Source organism: Prunus dulcis, chromosome 3 (genome assembly GCF_902201215.1).
Source record: "Prunus dulcis chromosome 3, ALMONDv2, whole genome shotgun sequence".
NCBI classification, from domain to species: domain Eukaryota; kingdom Viridiplantae; phylum Streptophyta; class Magnoliopsida; order Rosales; family Rosaceae; genus Prunus; species Prunus dulcis.
Genome location: NC_047652.1, coordinates 19,489,272 through 19,508,518, shown reverse-complemented (window position 1 = coordinate 19,508,518; position 19,247 = coordinate 19,489,272). Strand labels below are relative to the sequence as shown.

General features: G+C 40.0%; 5 protein-coding genes and 1 non-coding gene across 6 annotated transcripts; 3 read left to right on the top strand and 3 right to left on the bottom strand.

The window, feature by feature from the left end:
* Positions 1 to 810: 810 nt before the first annotated feature.
* Positions 811 to 2,743, bottom strand: LOC117623489 (STOREKEEPER protein-like). Its single transcript, XM_034354488.1, has one exon. It carries the CDS (start codon positions 2,687 to 2,689, stop codon positions 1,391 to 1,393), a length of 1,299 nt encoding a protein of 432 aa, XP_034210379.1. The 5' UTR covers positions 2,690 to 2,743; the 3' UTR covers positions 811 to 1,390.
* Positions 2,744 to 3,406: 663 nt separating this feature from the next.
* LOC117623536 (formin-like protein 3) lies at positions 3,407 to 8,490 on the bottom strand. The gene is made up of 6 exons (XM_034354553.1): positions 7,770 to 8,490; positions 6,223 to 7,078; positions 5,688 to 6,138; positions 5,398 to 5,600; positions 4,781 to 5,016; positions 3,407 to 4,631 (listed from the first exon to the last, which is right to left on the bottom strand). Exons 1-6 carry the CDS (start codon positions 7,926 to 7,928, stop codon positions 3,780 to 3,782), a joined length of 2,757 nt encoding a protein of 918 aa, XP_034210444.1. The 5' UTR covers positions 7,929 to 8,490; the 3' UTR covers positions 3,407 to 3,779.
* Positions 8,491 to 9,274: 784 nt separating this feature from the next.
* Positions 9,275 to 9,347, top strand: TRNAA-AGC. The gene has a single exon. It is a non-coding gene; the product is annotated as a tRNA-Ala (tRNA).
* A 148-nt stretch (positions 9,348 to 9,495) lies between these two features.
* On the top strand, positions 9,496 to 11,728 carry LOC117622040 (putative pentatricopeptide repeat-containing protein At3g11460, mitochondrial). The gene has a single exon (XM_034352548.1). It carries the CDS (start codon positions 9,566 to 9,568, stop codon positions 11,696 to 11,698), a length of 2,133 nt encoding a protein of 710 aa, XP_034208439.1. The 5' UTR covers positions 9,496 to 9,565; the 3' UTR covers positions 11,699 to 11,728.
* LOC117622041 (beta-amylase) lies at positions 11,705 to 15,120 on the bottom strand. Its single transcript, XM_034352549.1, has 8 exons — positions 14,860 to 15,120; positions 14,217 to 14,285; positions 13,709 to 14,107; positions 13,451 to 13,615; positions 13,093 to 13,356; positions 12,786 to 12,995; positions 12,158 to 12,397; positions 11,705 to 12,078 (listed from the first exon to the last, which is right to left on the bottom strand). Exons 1-8 carry the CDS (start codon positions 15,097 to 15,099, stop codon positions 11,881 to 11,883), a joined length of 1,785 nt encoding a protein of 594 aa, XP_034208440.1. The 5' UTR covers positions 15,100 to 15,120; the 3' UTR covers positions 11,705 to 11,880.
* A 1,435-nt stretch (positions 15,121 to 16,555) lies between these two features.
* Positions 16,556 to 17,442, top strand: LOC117622694 (pollen-specific leucine-rich repeat extensin-like protein 3). The gene has a single exon (XM_034353456.1). The coding sequence runs from the start codon at positions 16,732 to 16,734 to the stop codon at positions 17,257 to 17,259; it is 528 nt and encodes a 175-aa protein (XP_034209347.1). The 5' UTR covers positions 16,556 to 16,731; the 3' UTR covers positions 17,260 to 17,442.
* The last annotated feature ends 1,805 nt before the right edge of the window (positions 17,443 to 19,247 follow it).

The following is a 19,247-nucleotide window of genomic DNA, read 5'->3' as shown; positions in this document are numbered from 1 at the left end:
TAAAACAACACCCAAAACGCACAACTTCATTAAAACCCAAAGGTAACCCAAATTCCTCGCGCAGCTACGCCTCACATGGCAGAGCACATGCCTTTCTACACCTCCTCGTCGATGCACGCGCTAAGTGTGCAAACAGCTAAACAAGGGAACGCCTGAGGCAATTTGCTCCCGCCTCGCTCAAACGCGCGCTTCGAGGCGTGCCTACACATGCCTTTGAAAACACAGGTTATGCATACCAAGCACATAATGTTCATTCAACTTAAGCATCATAGCCAGCTTCCCTATTTGACACACGAGATAAGTGGGAGGATTTTCCCTATCCTATCCAAGTTAAAAAGACCCCTTACTATATGCTGGTTCTATCATGTTAACCATTAACTCTACTCGCTCTTACGAACGTGTATAATAATTAAAGACCACATTTGAAAGGAATCTCAATTCCATAAAGAAAGCTTAGTTAGTTAAATTACCAGTCCCTACACTGGTTCTTCAGACAACAGAAAGGAATCTATTCAAGACCCTCAAGAATATCAATCAGGAATAAGATTTAGAAAAGCATCACAATTCCATTAAAAAAAACTTGTATCATGTGCCTCTTGTAAATAAACATCGAATTAGTAGTTAGTACATGAACTATTGGACTTGCAAGCCAGTTTTACAGAGAGAAGTTCTCCCCATGGTTTCCTATCATTTGGTACCATAGCATCCACATGCAGGGCATGGGCTACAATTCCATTGTAGAGCAACCTTAGGGAGGACTTTTATCTGTAGAAAGAAGGACGCCCCCCTATAATTCCACATCTAAGAATGGGGTTAGAGTGCCATGTAAAATATTCGGCTCCCTCCTTTTTAGTGGGACAAATTCTTCACCTGAGTTCATATGAACTTGATAAATTCTAGTGGGTCAAATTATCTCTCATTTCCTACCCTGAATCTTCAGACTACAGATACTTAGAAGTTAAAACCCTATAAAGATCTCTACCACCAATAAAACAAATTGTTACCCCTGATTCTTCAGATAGATAGAACCTTATAAAGATCTCCACCACGCCACCAATAAAACAAAATGTTACCACGCAACAAAGGAAATCTTGTAACATCATATTTTCCAATCAACAAGAATATTTATCAAACCCCATCCAGTCTCAAAATAAATTGCAAAAGACAGAGCTAAAATACCATAAAGAAATTACTTGAATCATACGGAAATAATCTCCATGTAACATATGGTATACTTTAGGCTAATAGCAAAACAATATTCTTTATCAAAATTTGAGAACCCAATGGATAAAACAAAACAACTTCCATCTGAAGAAAATACCACTAAGTTTTCAACTCAAATATTAACAAAAAGTCCAGAAAAACCATGAATTTACCTTCAAAGTAACCTCTAATCCTCCGAAGACTTCATTGAATCCAATACGAATTTAGCCTGTTCCTGCATCAAAGCAAGCTTCTTGACAGACAACTCCATTTCAATGAGCTGCAAGGCCCTCCACTTTCCCTCCAACTCTTTAGCCTTCGATTTCCCAATCAAAGGCATTTTCTGAACCATAAGGGTAGTTAAATCTGACCTCGGTGTGGAATTGTCCAACCCCAAAGAACCACTCAGACATGGGTATTTAGACCAAAAGTCAACTGGGTCAGCCTTAATTCCACCATTAGCTACATTCAGCTCCTCTTTCTTCTCAGCTACATCTGAAACAGGTAAGGCCAATACTGTAGCTTTGTCAACCTTATTGCTCTTCCTTGGCTTCCTCTTGCTGTCCTTTGCGTTATCATCGACCCCATTAGCCTCAACACCCCAAACCTTCTTCGATAGATCAAAGGACTTGACTTCGTGGGTCTTGGAAAACACCGGGTCCTCGCCATTCTCGCCCTTCTTCTGGTACTTCATCTTCAACCTCCTGATCTTATCGCTCAACTGCAGCTTGCTTACATCGACCTGCAATTTTTTCTTGATAAACTCGTGGAATGCGCCCATAGTCGAATTTGTTACGGGGCCATTTTTGACTTGGTACTCTATCATGCCCTTCAAGATCGCAATTTCATCATCTTCGCTCCAAAGCCGTCCCTTTTTCCCATCATCGTCATCGCCACTGTTCACGACCTTCTTCTTCTTAGAGTCCTTCGAGTTGGGCTCGGTCTCCGCCCGGCGCTTTGACCCGGAATTGGACGAAGATGGAGCATTCTTCTTGTTGAGCTCGGTCTCCGGGCGCTTTGACCCGGAATTGGACGCCGGCGCGGGCTTCGCCGGAGCATTCTTCTTGTTGGGCTTGACGGGGTCGTTCATGGGCTTCGAAACAATAGGCTTGATGGTGAATTCGGAAGCTGATGGTGATTGGCTGTTGTTTTCGGACTCTGTTTCCGACCCGGATCCGGAATCGTCTTCGGAGGCAGATGGCCATTGGGGATTTGAATTCGAAACCGCCGATGAAGAAGTTAATAGGGCCTTCTCTTTCTTTTCCTCATTGTCCTCTTCGTCTTCGTCTTCCTCGTCGGCGTCTTCTTCTCCTTCTTCTTCATCACCGTCATGGTTATCATCTCCCGATTTTGCTTTGCCGTCTTCAGCTTCAACGGCGTCGTCTTCTTCCTCTAGTTCTTCTTCGTCAACAGTTTCTTCGTCGACAGTTTCTTCGTCGGAGTCTTCCACCACAGGTGGATCATCTAGAAGCTTCTTCGGAGCCATCGGAGAGAGAGAAGGTCTTGAATTGAAGCTTTTGATTTGCAAGCTATCGAGGAGTTCAGTGTATAACTACAACAACAGTAGAGGGTTTATATAGAGTTCGTAGTAGGGTTTTGACCAGGGACTTTGTGACGTGTCGCGTTATTATTGGGCCAAGGACTGCGGGACCAGATCCCTTGGGCTACTTTCCCTTTTCTTTCCCACGTTTATTAACGGTAATGTCCTCGCGTTTTTTTTTTTTTTTTTCATACTTAATGTCGTTTAATATATATATATTTTGTATATTCCTGTTTTTGAGGAATTGATTGATTTAAATTAAAAGATGGGAGCATAATTTTGTTAAAATAAAATAAAAAGAATAAATGGCGAATGATAAAACAATGTTTTTTGGTATATAGGACAAGAACAAGTCCCTAACATATAGCAAACAATTAAAAAAAAAAATCAATTTGATCTAATTTTAATTGTTGTCTGATATCGATTTAATCTCAAAATATTTGGGTGTGTGACCGTTACATTGTCATGAATACATGTGTTATAAATATGGGTGGACCAAAACAGCAATGGTTTTACTGTTGTTTTGGATTTCACAAGTCTTTATGTACATTTTGAAAATCCCATTTGCCTTTGGATCGATGGAGCCAGTGCTAGACACACGAAAAATTTCGAAAGCGAATTCTGTTGCCGGATAGAACTGACATTTTTGGTCATCATGCCATCTGAAGAATGTGCAGGCGACAATGAAAATAGTGAGGGAAAGGTACATTGGTGGAAAGCCAAACAAATAGCATTATGCCAGACATTGCCATTGAGCTTGGACTTTGAACATAATAAAAGATTTACTATAGCTACTTCCACAAACATTGTCTTATAAATCCCAATAAGATTTTAAGGCCAATTTCATTCTGCACACATGTTTTCAGCACTATCGCCTTACTTGACTCAAAAGTAACCTTTGATTTCCTTGAAAACACAACCAAAGAATACGTAATAGGTGATTGAAATTCTTCCATTCGTTTCGGATTACCAAACCAGAGAGGAAAACAATACGCTTCCAAGCCAGAACTCCCATATACTTATTCTAAATGAAAAGCTAGGCCTCATCATCCGAACTGAAACCATCCTCCACTCGCCGTTCTGCAATTGCTGGAAACAGTCGCTGACGCATATCTGTAGCCGGCTGGCGGTTTTCTGAAGCTGCCTCTATGGGGGTCTCTTTCTTGGCAGTCTTTGCTGACTTCATTGCTGAATTTCGAACCTCCGTACATACCTTGTTTAGAATTACCAAGAAATCTCGTATGATCACAAACAAACGAATACCTTCCTCCTTCCCTGCATTCCCGTGGAAGTAATCCGCTGTGCTCTTCACAAGAGCAGTTATCCTCTTTTCTTCTTCCAACAGCCATGTTATGTCAGATTCTGCACGCTCCACAAAACTGGCTAGCGTACGTTGGAACTCACTGTCTTCGTCCAGATTCTTCATCTCAACATTTATAAAATTTCGCGTTTTTATTAGTGATTGGCCAAGAACTCCTACTGTTGACGTTAGGCCATCAGCATCTACAAGAGCTGCCTTCCTCACATCTTGAAGTTCATCGCTTAAACCGGAGACAACTTGAAGACCGAGGCTACCATAATGCTCTTCTGATTCCTCATTGACATCCTCAGCTAAATCCTCTGCACTCACATTGGACATGCTCCGGCTTGCTCTGGTTGTGCGGACAGCTCTTCGGCCCTCAGAACGGATGATCTCTTGAACAACAAAGTGCAAGAGTGTGGTCTTGCCATCAGTGCCTTTTACATCAGCCAGTTTTAAGAGTGTATCAAGCCTAAATGCCTGCGCACCACCACGGTAGGTACCATCATTCATGCGGTTTCCAGTTTTCAGAACTGCTTCTAAAAGTTTTAGGAACAGCCTGCTCTTTCTGAGTTTGTTGCAAGCAACCTGACATTTAAGATGTGGAATGGTCAGATAAGACAGAAATATTGAAGGTTGCTGTCTTATTAAACATTAGACATGACTGACAAATATCTAAAGAAAGCTTGCAACATATGATTGGATATGAATACGCATTCATGGATCTAGTGTCTCACCTCTAAAGTTACAAAGGACTCTTTGGTGGTAGTGACCTCTTCTGGGAGGGAACACATGAACACCAGTGACTCTATGCGCTTAAAAGCAAATGGTATGTCAACCATGGCTTTGAGGAACCGCTCTGCAGGGCCAAGTTGAGCAATATCGCCGGTGTATAACCTAAGCTTCAGTTCTTCTTCAGCAGTCGGCGCCATCTTCAACAAGGTCTGGAGAAGCTCCAAAGGAAGTTCATTACCTGATCCAATCAATAAAGGTAAGTCAGTGATGCCTTTTAAACCTGACAATCTCAATGGTTAAAAAGTTAAGAACCATATAAGTGATAAGAAATAACACATTGACCAGCCCATCATCCAGGACAAATGATTAAAACAGGGTATTTCTTGTTTTTACTTGATTAAAACATCGTATTTCTAGTTTTTATTCTGTGTAACAAGATAGTCAAGTTTTGTACATGGTGTTGATTTATTCATCCTCTTTTTCTAAACATATTTTAGTACTTAAACCAAAATGAAGAAAAACATAACATGGAACTTCAGAGTGGCAAACAATCGTGTAAAGTTTTTCACCACGAGAAATGTCTTTTAGTGTAGAGAGAGAGAGAGAGAGAGAGATTCACCTTCTCGGAGGGCATCAGAAACTTCTTCCGTGGTCACATTCAATGCTCGTAGAAGAATTGATAGATTTTGTGCTTTCTTTCTGTCAATAATTTGAATATACTGGATTGCAGGTTCTAATGATGATGCTTCCTTTCTGCGATCATTTTTGGCTTTATCCGCAGCATTATAACCAAATAGAGACTCTATCTGCTCCTCATTGAATCTGTACAGAAGTTGGAAGTTAAATTGGAGTATTTAAAGTTAGTTTATTTATTGAAAATTAGATTTATCATGAGAGTTACAGCCTTACTGAAATGATCCTGCACTGATCTCATGCCAGACCATTGATTGATCAGAATTGGCAACAACCTTATCCCAGAAGAATGGCTTTAACTTGGCTTTTTGAGATCCAGACTCACCATCAACATCACCATCAACACTGTTTCCTTTGCGATGTGGTCCTAAAGGTGGACGTTGGATCTTACCAGGCAATGGCTTTAGTGGAGGTGCAACTTTTGGAGGCGGTGGGGCGCGAAGACGAGGAGGAGGTGGTGGTGGTGGTCCAGGAGGCGGAGGAGCTGGTCTTCCAGGGGGAGGTTTTAGGGGAGGCAATGGCCCTCCTGCTGTGCTTTCTGATGTACTTGCCTCACCCGGCGAAGGTTCATTTTCAGTTTTCGCGGGCATATTGTTTACAAAATCTCCGCTAGTGCTGAACTCTTTGTTATTGGAATTTTCTAAACCAGTAGACTTCTGTGAAGAGCCTGTGGCATTACAAATATAGTGAAATGCCTCAGAATGTGAAGATAGTCATCCGTCAATAAACGAAAAATCTAAGAATTGCATACCAGCAGACAATGTGAGAAGAGGCCTGTCATCATTTTGTCCATTTCTTGGACCAACTTTTCTGCTTCTCCTTTTCTTAAGACAGCAAAAACAAAGAAGCGCAAGAATGATAAGTGTAACTACTGCAGTTCCGGCAATAGCAATTAGTTTGATCAGACTGCTATTATCCTTGGCAGGCGGCTTTTCAGTTTTTGATTCCTTTGATGGTGGACTTTTCTTTTTTGGTGAGGGATTCTTCGGTGGTTGATTTTTCTTTTTCGGTGAGGGATCCTTTAATGGTGGATTTTTCTTTTTGGACGAGGGATCCTTTGGTGGTGGATTTGGACTAGCACGAAAAGTAGTATGGATATGTTTAGAAGGAGAAGGAGAAGGTGCTTGTTGTCTAGGCAACTTAGCTGCAGGGCCTGGAGCTAGAAGCGGAGAAGGGCTTGGAGCTAGAAGCTGAGAAGGGCTTGGAGCTAGAACCGCAGCAGTCTCTGGAGCTAGATCAGGAGCAGGCCCTGGAGCTAGGTCAGGAGCAGGAGTCAGTTCCATTGGCCTATGTGAATCACCGGCCAAATATCTCCTAGGAGAATGAGGCCAACTTAAAAGCCACTCTAAGTAGTCGATGAACCAGTTTTTGGAGCTAGCCTTTTTGCCAGAAGGACGAAACAGAAGCCCTTTCTTTCTTAAGCAATCAAGAAGTGTTTGTTTCACGTGAGGAGGAAGAACTAAAATAGCATTATGTTTGTTGCTTTTTGTTAAGAACATTGTTTCAGAGTCACTGATCGCCTCCTGTGGGATATACAAGTTAAAGTTTTCGACAACATCTTTGCCATCTATCAGTTCTTTCCTGCAATGTACCCATGCCTGCTCTGCCTGCAGTCAGAATATCTTGTCAAATATTGGTGATGATCCTCTTATATCAGAATGATACATGTTTGCATGTAGCTTCAGTATAAATAACACAATCTTGCTTTCAAGTGCCAGAAACTTGTACATTGATCTTCCCATGCGTTAAAAAGCCTATATAATTGTGTCACCTAAATAGATTCTTAGCTTTGTTATAACAGGAACCTGCTAGTGTTACATGTTAGGCAAGATCGCAGACCGATTGACTTTAATTTCTCTTCTCATTAGCAACCAAAGGTTAGTTCTTGCTTGATTTTAAGAGAATAAACACTACTACAAATTTCCTAATAGACTACACTGCATAGGCATTGGAAAAATTGAAAAACGATGCCATTATGGTATTAGGCATCCGACGGGAAAAAAAAAAAATCATGTACATTGCAGAGATAAGAAAAAGCTTAGATTTAAAAAAAAAAAAATTATTTTGATACAAGTTTTAATCAATTTCTAATTAAAGGTAAAACAGTTTGGCCGATTTTCTGCATTATAGTGACCAAGAAATTTCAAGAAACTAGAATTTCCACAAGGCTATGCCTACCATCCCAATTGCAAAATGGAAAAATGGTTTCAACCTTGAAGGTTAGAACATAGCTCATAATCATGAAAGAGGAAAAAACCAGCAGAGAAAAATTAGAAGGAAATTCAAATTTATTCATACCATGTCTTCGTCTATCTCCTGCGTAACCCAACCACCTCCATTGCCTATAAATGTTTCCTTTGTCCTCCTCACCCCCTCGGAGGCCCCTATCACCAATGCACAAAGCAGAATCCCAAAAACAACCGCACAACTGCCTCTTCTCATTTCCATCCCATCCATATATTTTCCTTCTCATTTCATCGAACTTGACACAAAATCCTGCAATTTCCCTCAAACCAAACAGAAACGATTCGAAAGCACCGCCCTTTCTGGCTTCCAACAACAATGGCCGCGCCCCCTTCTGCCCCTTGGTCTTGGAATGACGCGCACCAGGTAAATAAAATCTCCAAATTTGGCAATAACCCAATTCAAATTTCTCAGCTTTAGGAAGAACCCACAAGTTTCCCAATGATTCTCAATCGTAAAGCTGAGATTTTTCAAGATTTGAACGTGGTGATATGACATGCAAGCAGCAAAACAAACAATGTATGCAGCAAAGAGAGGCTATTAAATTAGCGCCCAAGATTATACTTCTGTGTTTTGAACGTGGAGGAGATGTATTAACCAATGCAACATTGTCTTCACGATCAGAAATGTAAGAAATTCACGGAAAATGGAATCAAAACAGAAAGTCATGCAGAGCTCTAATCCAATCCAACCCAGAAGAAGGATTTAGCTAATTGGATATTTTGATAATATGTTTTTCTGTTTAGATTTTTTTTTTCTTCGTCAGGATGTTTCTTGTTTTTCGGGGGGTTTAAGAGGAGAGAGAAAGAAAATCCCGCGTAATATAGACGTGCGGAGAACAATGTGGGACAGCCATTGGTTGTCTTGGACTTATTTGGTCTTTTGTCTCTTGACCTCCTCTGTTTTTTTTTCGATATTTGCCTTCAACTAATTTTTGTTTTCTCATTTTCTTGTCTAATATTATTTATATTTTTAGTCCAAAATTTATTATACTATCTATACCATTAAGAGCCTGCGCTGCCATTTGGGCTAGTTCTTTCCCACCTTAATTTTTTTTTTTTTTTCTGTCCAAAAAGAAAATTCTATCCTATTAATAGCAAGCAAGGACACATGACTTCAAAATGGGTTGGGTTGAGCCTTGAAACTCAAGAAGAGTAGAAGGGATGAGGGAGGAAGAGGCTACATTGAGAGAAATTATTGTATAGTATTGGAGTATGATTACGTGATATAACGCGTTAATGTGTTATAATATAGGTGGACGACATAGTTAAGATTTTTCTTTTTTAAAATATAAAATCAATAAATATCAACTTATATTACAATACGTAAATGAATTATACAACGTAACCATATTACAATACTAAACTATAGTTACTCGATGAGGAATAAAAAAACAAAATTTCACACCTGCATGGTTAGCCCACACAGAAACAAACCAACTAAACAATATGATGTAAATACGGTAACATAACATTCATCAAAAAATTGATGCGCCTCTTACAATTGCTGACAAGTGGTTTTGTATTTATATAAGAAATAGGTGCATTAAAAAATCAGAAGGGGATGTAGCTCAGATGGTAGAGCGCTCGCTTAGCATGCGAGAGGTACGGGGATCGATACCCCGCATCTCCAGATTATTTCCTTTTTTTTTCTTCACAAATTTTGTTACTGCAGATTCAATTCAAGAGATAGAAGCTCAAAAACCTCAAAACTTGTTTTTAACAAAACTAAAATGCCCGCCACCTTCTACTCTTCTACTTCTACTACACCCACACTGCCGTAGTATTCGATTGCTTCTGAAGGTTTTTTTTTTAAAATTCTTTATTTTACGTTTTCCAAATTCATTTGTCATGAATGGCGGCAATAGCAATCTCAAACTCCTCAAGAAATCTCTCTGCACCACCACTGTCCATTTCAAGGAACAACCTCTCAGCCCGCCACTCACTTCCCTACAATGTGGGAAGATCTTGCAATCGCTCACCAACACCAAATCTTTCCCAAAAGGCCAGAAACTCCATGCCCTCATGGTCACTTCTGGCAATCTCCTAAACAATACATATCTAAGTACGAAGCTCGCTGCTTTTTACGCAAACTGCGGAAGGATGGCCCAAGCCCAGATGATTTTTGATGGTATTCTGTTGAAAAATTCGTTCTTGTGGAATTTCATGATTAGGGGATATGCTTGTAATGAATGCTCATTAAAGGCTCTTGTTTTGTACCGTGAAATGCTTAGTTTTGGACAAAAGGCAGACAATTTTACGTACCCTTTTGTTCTTAAGGCGTGCGGTGATCTGTTGCTTGGGGAAACTGGGAGGAGAGTTCATAGTGAGGTTGTGGTTAGCGGGTTGGAGTCAGATATTTATGTGGCTAATGCTCTTCTTGCAATGTACTCGAAATTTGGGGATATGGGATTGGCGAGGATGCTGTTTGATAGAATGCTTGAGAGAGATTTAATTTCTTGGAACACAATGATTTCGGGTTATGTGAAGAATAATAATCCGAGAAAGGCTTTAGAAGTTTTTGAGGAAATGGGAAAGGCTGGATTAAAAGCAGATGGCACAACATTGCTTGGAATCCTCTCTGCTTGTGCTGAGTTGTTGGCCTTGAAGCTGGGGAAAGAAATTCATGCATATGTGGTTCGAAAGAGTGTTGAAATACATAATGAGTTTTTGACAAATTCTCTTATTGAGATGTATTGTAATTGCAAGTCTCTGGCTTATTCAAGGCGATTATTTGATGGGGTGAAATTGAAAGATACCGTGTCATGGAACTCTATGATTAGAGGCTATGAGCAGAATGGAGATGCTTTTGAAAGCTTAAGACTTTTCTGTCGAATGATTATGGAAGGTGCAGAGGTTGATGAGGTAACTATTATAACTATACTGGGAGCTTGTGACCAGATCAATGCCTTGCAATTTGGCATGTCTGTTCATTCATGCCTCGTCAAGAAAGGCTTTGGTGCAAATATCATTGTGGGAACTGCCCTTATAGACATGTATTCTAAATGTGGAAGTTTGTCTTGTTCACGTCGTGTTTTTGATGAAATTCCCAGAAAAAACTTGGTTGCTTGGAGTGCTATGATTTCAGGATATGGGGCTCATGGGAGGGGAGAAGAGGCTATCTCCTGCTATCATGAACTGGTAGCAAACAATTTTACTCCAGATGAGGGGGTTCTTACTTCGGTTTTGTCAGCATGTAGCCATGCAGGCCTAGTCAACGAGGGGAAACATATTTTCAACAGAATGACCATAGAATACAATGTGAAGCCTGGGCTTGCTCACTATTCATGTCTGGTGGATCTTCTGGGAAGAGCAGGGCATGTGGATGAAGCATATGAGCTCATTAAGACCATGGAAGTAAAACCTAGCAGTGATATATGGGCTGCATTTCTTTCTGCTTGCAGGCTACACAAAAATGTCAAGCTGGCGGAGGTTTCAGCGCAAAAGGTTTTTGAAATGCATCCAAAAGGAGTGGGGAGCTACATTTGCCTTTCCAATATTTATGCTTCTGAGAAGCGGTGGGATGATGTGGAAAGAGTGAGAGCCATGGTGAGAAGTAAGGGACTGAAAAAACCACCTGGCTGCAGCTTTGTGGAGGTAGATAAGATGGTTCATAGGTTCTTAGTTGGAGATAAGTCACACCCACAGACACATGATGTTTATGCCAAGTTAAAAGAGTTGAATCTGCGGCTCACGGAGGCTGGATACAAGCCAGACACCACTTCAGTGTTCTATGATGTTGAAGAAGAAGTAAAGGAGAAGATGCTTTGGGATCATAGTGAGAGATTGGCAATTGCTTTTGCCCTTATTAACACAGGACCAGGGACCACAATCAGGATTACCAAGAATCTTCGTGTATGTGATGATTGCCACACAGTAACGAAAATGATTTCTGAGCTTATGAATCGAGAGATTATAATGCGAGATATCCATAGGTTCCACCACTTTAGACATGGATTTTGCTCTTGTGGGGATTATTGGTGAACAGTCTTTTGTTATAAGACATCTCTACATTCATTCCATGGGAAATATTCTTTTATTCACACAACAAACATCTCAAATTGTTTTGACATTGCCACATTATGCCAATTTATTGGTTATCCAGATCGAACCACCACTTTATTTAATTCATTACCAGCTACTTCTCTTCCCACTTGGCTGTTGTATCACTTAAATAGAGAAAATAATTTCCCTATCAAATTAGAAAGTAGACCACCACTGACACTCATATCTGTTTCCTTATCCCATGGGAATGCATCCTCTGCTTTGGTTGCTTCCAGAAGTTGTTCGATTGAAATCTCTGGTTTTGACCGCTCCAAAGGACCTAGGTGGTGGTTGTACTTCTTTGGGTCTGGACAGTAATCCTGTAGAAAAGAGGGACGGAATGACATTTTTCACCATGAAAGAGCACATGCTTAAGGCACATACATGAAGATTGCTTACCTGATCAGCATGCATCTTCTTTACAAATGTCTTGAATAAGTTGAGATTCGTCTTTTGTAGTAGTTCATCAGACAAACGAAGGTATGTCACTCCATACATCCTCAATTTTGGTTGGCCGTCTCTATTGATGCCATTTGGTCTAGCATTTAACAGGATTTGATTATAAGCTGTACTGTCGTACCTTGAAAGTGCATTTTCCCCTGCAACTTCTATGTTTTCTCTCCAACCTCCACTCAAAACCTGCACATGCATGTTGCAAACTATAATTTTCATCGTATGCAGTTGTACTTTTTGAAAGCATCATTAGAATAAATTTTTTTATTTGCTATTAAAGTGCTTTTTACTCTCCATATGTTCTTCAATTGAAGGGTATAAATTCGGTAAGAAGCATATTTGATATGTTCTAGCTAGAACCTGGGGTTTTACTGGAATTGGGGAATTGAATTTCATGTTTCTGATACTAATTGTCAACACAAAGAAAGATGTATTTTTGTAGGTTTTCCAGAAAAATCATTTTTGGCATGTTTTGAGGGGATTGTACAAGCAGATAACACTGCATCAGCATTTTCTCAATGAGAAATGAAACTGAACAAGGAAAGCTGGTCTTAACAAAATTTTCACTTTTTACCTGCTGAACAAGTTCCTGAGGCGCACTTTTGGCATCAGCACTTTGTTCAGAGTCCCTCATCTCTAAACATGTGAAATTCAAAATAGCACGATGCCTTGACAGCATCCTTGCTATAGGTCGGTACCCATCTCTATCTTTCAAGTTGTAGTATCCTGCAGTAAGCTCCGCGGCATGATTATCAGCTTTATACCACCAGTGGATTCCAGATACCTGTTTTGATAATCAATCATGTACTCTTGGATTAACATCAGGTGGAAGATGGTATGTACTGCTAAATATGAGTTAGTTATGATATTAGAATATTTACTTTGGCTGCTAGCTTTAATTTACACCCCACAAAAGCTTTGTTGGCTTCATCCAGGATCTGATCGCCATGGCTCAGTAATTTGTTAGAGTACCAAGTCAAGAAGAACTTCCCTTTCTCAGTAAGGTATGTCCCGTTTGATTTGAAGAACTCTGTAGATTCAGGAGCGTCATTGTATTCTCCTGCATTATCTGGCAACTCCCATTCAGGATGACCTGCAGCTGTTGCAGCCTCTTTGAAGTCTGCTTGGAGATACTTGTCATAGCACTGCAATATGAAATAGGTAATGTGTTTTGAACTTAATTTTGCTTGAATAGGGCCAATAAGCAATAGGATTGTCAAATTAGTAAATCAGTCCCACCTGAAATTCTCCAATGCCTGGGAAAACCCATCCTTGACTTTCTGGATAAGAGGGATACCTGAGCTCTCCTGCAGGGCCAAGCCCCACTTCAATGTCTATAATAAGTCCAGTTTCTAGAAAATCTGCAATGTTCTCTCTGAAGCTCTTCATATAATCACTATATATCTGTAATATAACGATTAACATATACGTCACCATAAAAGAATGAATACTAGCTGACTACGTGAAGATAACACTTTGAAATCTTGTGAAGCTTACCTCCACAGCAGTTCGTCCACTAAAGAGACGCCGGTTATCCACACCTAGAGTGAGGTATTCTGGGTTCCTGTTACCTTTGAGATTGGTATAAAAGATATCAGGGTCCGATTCTCCGATATCAAGTACCCACTGGGGGAGTGGGATGGTTACAACATCTCCTACATTCCCACCACATTGGTGGAATGACATTATAGCTTGTAATTTCAACCCACGTTCCTGAACTGCTTGAAACAAGCTCCTGTAAGCAGTCCAATCATACTGCTTAGGTCCTTTGGATTCTATGATCCCCCACCACACATCTATCATGACCCCATCAACACCTGCTGCTCGTAGCTCCTTCAGCTCTTTCACGAGTTTGTCTTTGTCTTCTAAAACGTTATCAACCGTAATAACTCCCAACTGGTATGAAGAAAAATTAGCGCTTTTGCTCAGTGATGATTATTATATTTTATAGTAGAGTGCATACATAACATGTCAGTGAATAGAAGAAGAATTGTTTATGACTTACAGGGAGCATCACAAAGATTGGCACATAATTTCTGAGCATCTTTTCTTCATAAGTGAGAGTAGTTGTAGCCTGCATTGTTGAGTAAGAGAAGAAGTTTTAGACTTAATTTCTTTGAAAGGATGAGACTGGTGCAAAATACTACTCCAGCATGTTGCCTTTTATAGAAAATAGATTGCTATCTTGATGACCAAAAAAGCAAAAAAGAAAAAAGAAAAAAAAAATAAAGCACTTGACCTTATCTTTGCATGAAAATGGGTGCATAAATTATTGCTGGCCCCTAATGGGGGGCATATCAGCTAAAATCGACATGGTTACTTTGTTTGCATTCTGTATCTGCCATTTGGGCCACTTCTAAGAGTCTGATCCATACATGCCCTCAAACATCTTTACAAAAGTAGGTCATAGATGCATGATACAATGGGTATTAAGGTCATTTCAGCCCTCACGGGCTATAGGACCATACCTACCATAAATTAATCCTAAAGTGAAAAAATAAACTTGGAAGTGGCTCACTTCCTTCAACATATGTTCAAGGCAAATAAAGTTATTTCAAGCCCATTATTTTGTTTTTGTCAATATCTCAAACTCATAAGATATTTATGGCAGAATTTGTACATGAGAAAATTGTGAGGCAGTTACTTACCTTTGGTTCTGTGGTGGAAATTTCGGATGCCACAGCTTGCGGAGGGCTTCTGCTGATTATACTGCGGCAGCTGAATGTAGGAGCATTCTTCGTTCCTTGCCTCCATACTTTACTTGCTCCTTCTGCATTCTCAGGTACATTTATGAAAAGAACATTTGGGCAGAAGCACCTGCTGTGAAGCCTTATTTTCTCTCCCAAACTACCTAGAGTTACGCTTGTCATGGCGCCGATTATATACATGGCTTATTTTTACGTGTGGTATGTGGGGTTTTGTGTCTAATTCCTAATCCTATTTTCTTGCATGAAAACTCCGCTTTCTTGTTTCTTACATTGATAGATTATATAGGTTATGCTTATGGAATCTTTCTGGAGACTTCTGGTTCGAAACGCAAAGAGAAGAGACGGTGGATGCAAAGTGAGTAGACAAACACGTACCATCCTACATTCTTTTCTGGCCATGCTTATTTTGATTATTGTCTTCTTTCAGGTCATTGTCTTCTCGATTTTTTGTGGAATTGAGAGCATCTGCTGTAGGATAGGGACAAAAATGAAAACTGTAAATGAAAAAAACAAACTAAAAATGAATTTCCCGATTTGTATTCCTTATAAAAATAGGGATTTGTTAATTGTGATACGAAGATTACCCCTTCAAAATAATTAGATATTGCAGAAGCTAATAATTTTGGAAATTGGGCTAGACCCTGATGATTAATCAAAGTTTTCTTTTTTATCTTATGTTAGCTAAACTCAAACTAGGAAACTCTTTTGATCAAGAAATTTTTATATGTTCTGGGTAAATCACGTGGCTGGTGTATCGTCCATAATTTTTTTTTTTTTTTTTGGGGTCATATGTATATAACTAATTTTGGGGAAGAACTGATTTCCAATATGCTCATGAAAGAAAACAGGTAATTCTTTTATTTTATTTTATATATATTATAATTAAAAAGAGAATTAAAAAGAATTTTGTTTTTGCTTGGGTTTGGTTGCATGACAGAAAGCCCATGATATACAAGACTATGAAGTTGCTTTTGAAAACATTGGAAGCCCATCAGACAAGATTGTAAATAAGAGCAAACCAAGGGTGATTTTGATTATAAGCAAGTCTTCCAGCTCAATCCCAAGAGAAATGACATGGCACTCTGTCAAACGTAGTTGGCGGCTCGCCTCCCAACATATCCTCTTCAACGGCTTTACTTTAATGTCCCCTTATGTACTAACCAGCCTCGTTTAGTACTGATTAAATACTCCTCACCTTTTCATCCACATACCCAAAAGAGCCTCTCTCCTCTGAATGAACACCATGTGAGTGATTAATTGCAAGACCAAAAGCAAGTTTCCATTGATATACCAAAAATGCGCCTCCCTTCTGAATTAACACCATGGGCGATTAATTGTAAGAACGAGAGCGAGGTTTATAACTTAAGTAGTTAATAGCAGTTATCCGTAATTTTGTGTTTGAACCTCCTTCCTCAATAACACTCATATTAAAAAATAATTGACAAGACTAAGGGTATTTTGGGAAAGTCACTCTCTGCTACAATGCAGTTAAGCTAATGGTACTTGGCGTCGGTAAATGGCAAGAACAAAGCCATGCTACCTTTTCTTTTTATCTGAATTGAAGTTGGGCTTCACGTGCCTCACTTAATTCTCTCCCAAATCCTAAAATCCACAAAAGCCAAAACAAAACAAAAAAAGACCAAAACCAAAATGCACACTCACACTCACACTCACACTCACCCTCACTCTCTTCTCTCGTCTTCTTCACCATGAGAAGAGGACGAAAAGGACCCAACAAACCCCACCACCCCCATTCTATCTGTCAATCTCTCAGACTCTGAACCAGAAAACCCAGAAAAAGGAAATACGAAAATGTGCTATGTGGGAAAAGCAACAAAGATCTTCATTTTCGTAGTCACAGTGCTTGTGGTTCTTGGGCTCGTTTTGGGATTTGGGGTTTTGCGGCATGGCCTCCAGAAAACCCACAAATGCTCCGCCGATTCAGACTCTTGCCACTCTCTCTCTTCTCCTCCTCTCATCTTCCCCAACCCCAATTCCAGTTCGAACCAGCCCAACCCACCATCCACAGATCCCACCTTGACACAGCCCAGCCCACCTACCCCCAATTTAAACCCACCTCCACCTAACCCAGATTCAAACCAGCCTCCGCCGACCTCAATTTCAAGCCCACCTCCTCCACCGACCTCAATTCAAACCCCACCTCCTCCGGCGACCCCAATCCAAACTCCACCTCCTCCGGCGACCCCAATTCAAACTCCACCTCCGCCAGACCCAACTCTCAATCCGCCATCTTCTCCGCCTCCGCCGGCTTCAACGGCGCCGCCGCCGTTCAATCCACCAAGGCAGCCTCAGGTGACGCCAGGCCCTGTCCATGCTTAGCTCCAATTTCGTTCTGCAAATTCATTTCCCCACAATTTTTTTCTTCTTTTTCAATCTCTTTGATTCTTATTATTGGATAGGTGGGTAGGTAATGTTGGGTTCAGATTGTACATAATGTGTTTGTTGATTTTGTAACGGTGGATTTGATTTGGAGAGGAAAGAGAGCATCTTTGTCAACAGCAGCCAGTCTCTGTGTTCTTCTTTTCTTACAATGATGACTTTTTCTTTTTCTTTTCATCTTTTGGTGGATTTCGATGTCCGTCTATTTGCCGCCTGTCAATCAGGTTGACTGCGTTGTGTACATTGTGGTATCAGACAATCATATGTTCTGGATATTAGAGTACCACCAAATTCGTTCTAAAAACCACAATGTTGTTGCAATATTTATACTAACTAATATGCAAATAAAATGAAAAATTATGAAGTTATTTCATAAAAATAATTACTCTTATTATACAAACTAAACATTGGAATGAGAATAAAAATTATTTTTCTAATTAGCATAACCATCATTTTCAAGTACGTTAACAAGAATTACTCATTCTCATTCACAGTAAAGGATGTAGAGAGTTCCAAATTATGTTGAAAGGAGCCAACTTCTTCTTCTGTACGTGGGCCAAAATACGGTGACTATATTATGGCGACGACATCGTTTCACAACGACTGTTTCCACGTCACAAAATAAACTAACAATCTTAAGAAAAAAGAGTCACTTAACACTCTTCTCAACTTACAAATGTTGTCCTCATTCATATTTGTATTTTGATTTTTGTGTAGTATATCATTAGTTTTGACCTTTCTAGTGCATACACAAACCAAAAAGTTCAAATTTACAGCGAATTTGGGAGGATCAAGGAATTTGGTTATTTATCAAATAATGAGGGAGGAACAACGAATTTGGTATTTATCACATAGTTCCATTACTTGTGTCACTTCTACTAATGAATTGTGCATTCGAGTATTTTATGAGGCAACTTTCATACCAAATTATAGCACCTCGACTAGAAGGACAACGTTTGAGAAGATGCTTCACGTGTGCATGTTTTGCAACGAGTGAGCATTGGGCTAGCCCAAATACATGATTCAGTCCATCTTTAGAAGTTCTGTCCTTAACTTGGTCCCATCGAAATCCTAAAGATGAAATACTGTTGGTTAATCTTTCCGTTAGTAACAAATTCAAGTTCTTATCATATATCGTCCCAAAGGTGGAAACTTTTCCTCACCAAAACAGTTATGTCCCACATGAGGAGTTTCGAGGGTCGCATGTAGAAGAAGGGAGAAAGATACGAGAGTCAAACAGATGAACGATCGTTATCATTTATCGCATCTCCCTCAGCTTCCTCAGCCCCAAACCCATCCCAATGAAGCAGGTGGGTTCCTCTGCTCTGAACAGATCATCAATTGACTCAACTCCATGGAACAGAACATCAGTTACAAAGTGAATCCAAGAAGCTGAAAGAGACCATTGAGCCTTTGCAAGCAAATATTAAAGAATTGAAGGCGAGCTTTACTTCCTCACGCCTACTTGGATTTCAGAAACTGAACTACTTGAATGCTTTGTATGCATCTCATCTTTTTCACCATGTCCTGAATACTAGAACCAGGTGAGTATGCATAACGGTTTTTAGTTTCTGTGTCTCTACACAGGCTGAGAAGAGTGAACTTCAAGATGAGCTTCAAGATGAGAAGCAGAGGCTAAGGGTAGAAAAAGAGAAGTCGGAGCAGCAAGTCATAGCCATGAGTACACAAGCTTCTGGAAACAAGCTGATGCCTTTCATAAGTTACCCTGGTGTTCCCATGCGGCAATTCATGTCCCCTGATATGTAGTTGACATATCACAGGATCATATCCTTCGCCCTCGTACGGCGTAAGCGTAGAGTGCAGGGCATCCATAATTTGTTCACTGTCACATCTCGAACAAAAATGTTCATTTGTCCTAAATATCTATCATTGTTTTCAACTACAGTAGTTCAACAAAGGCATGTACA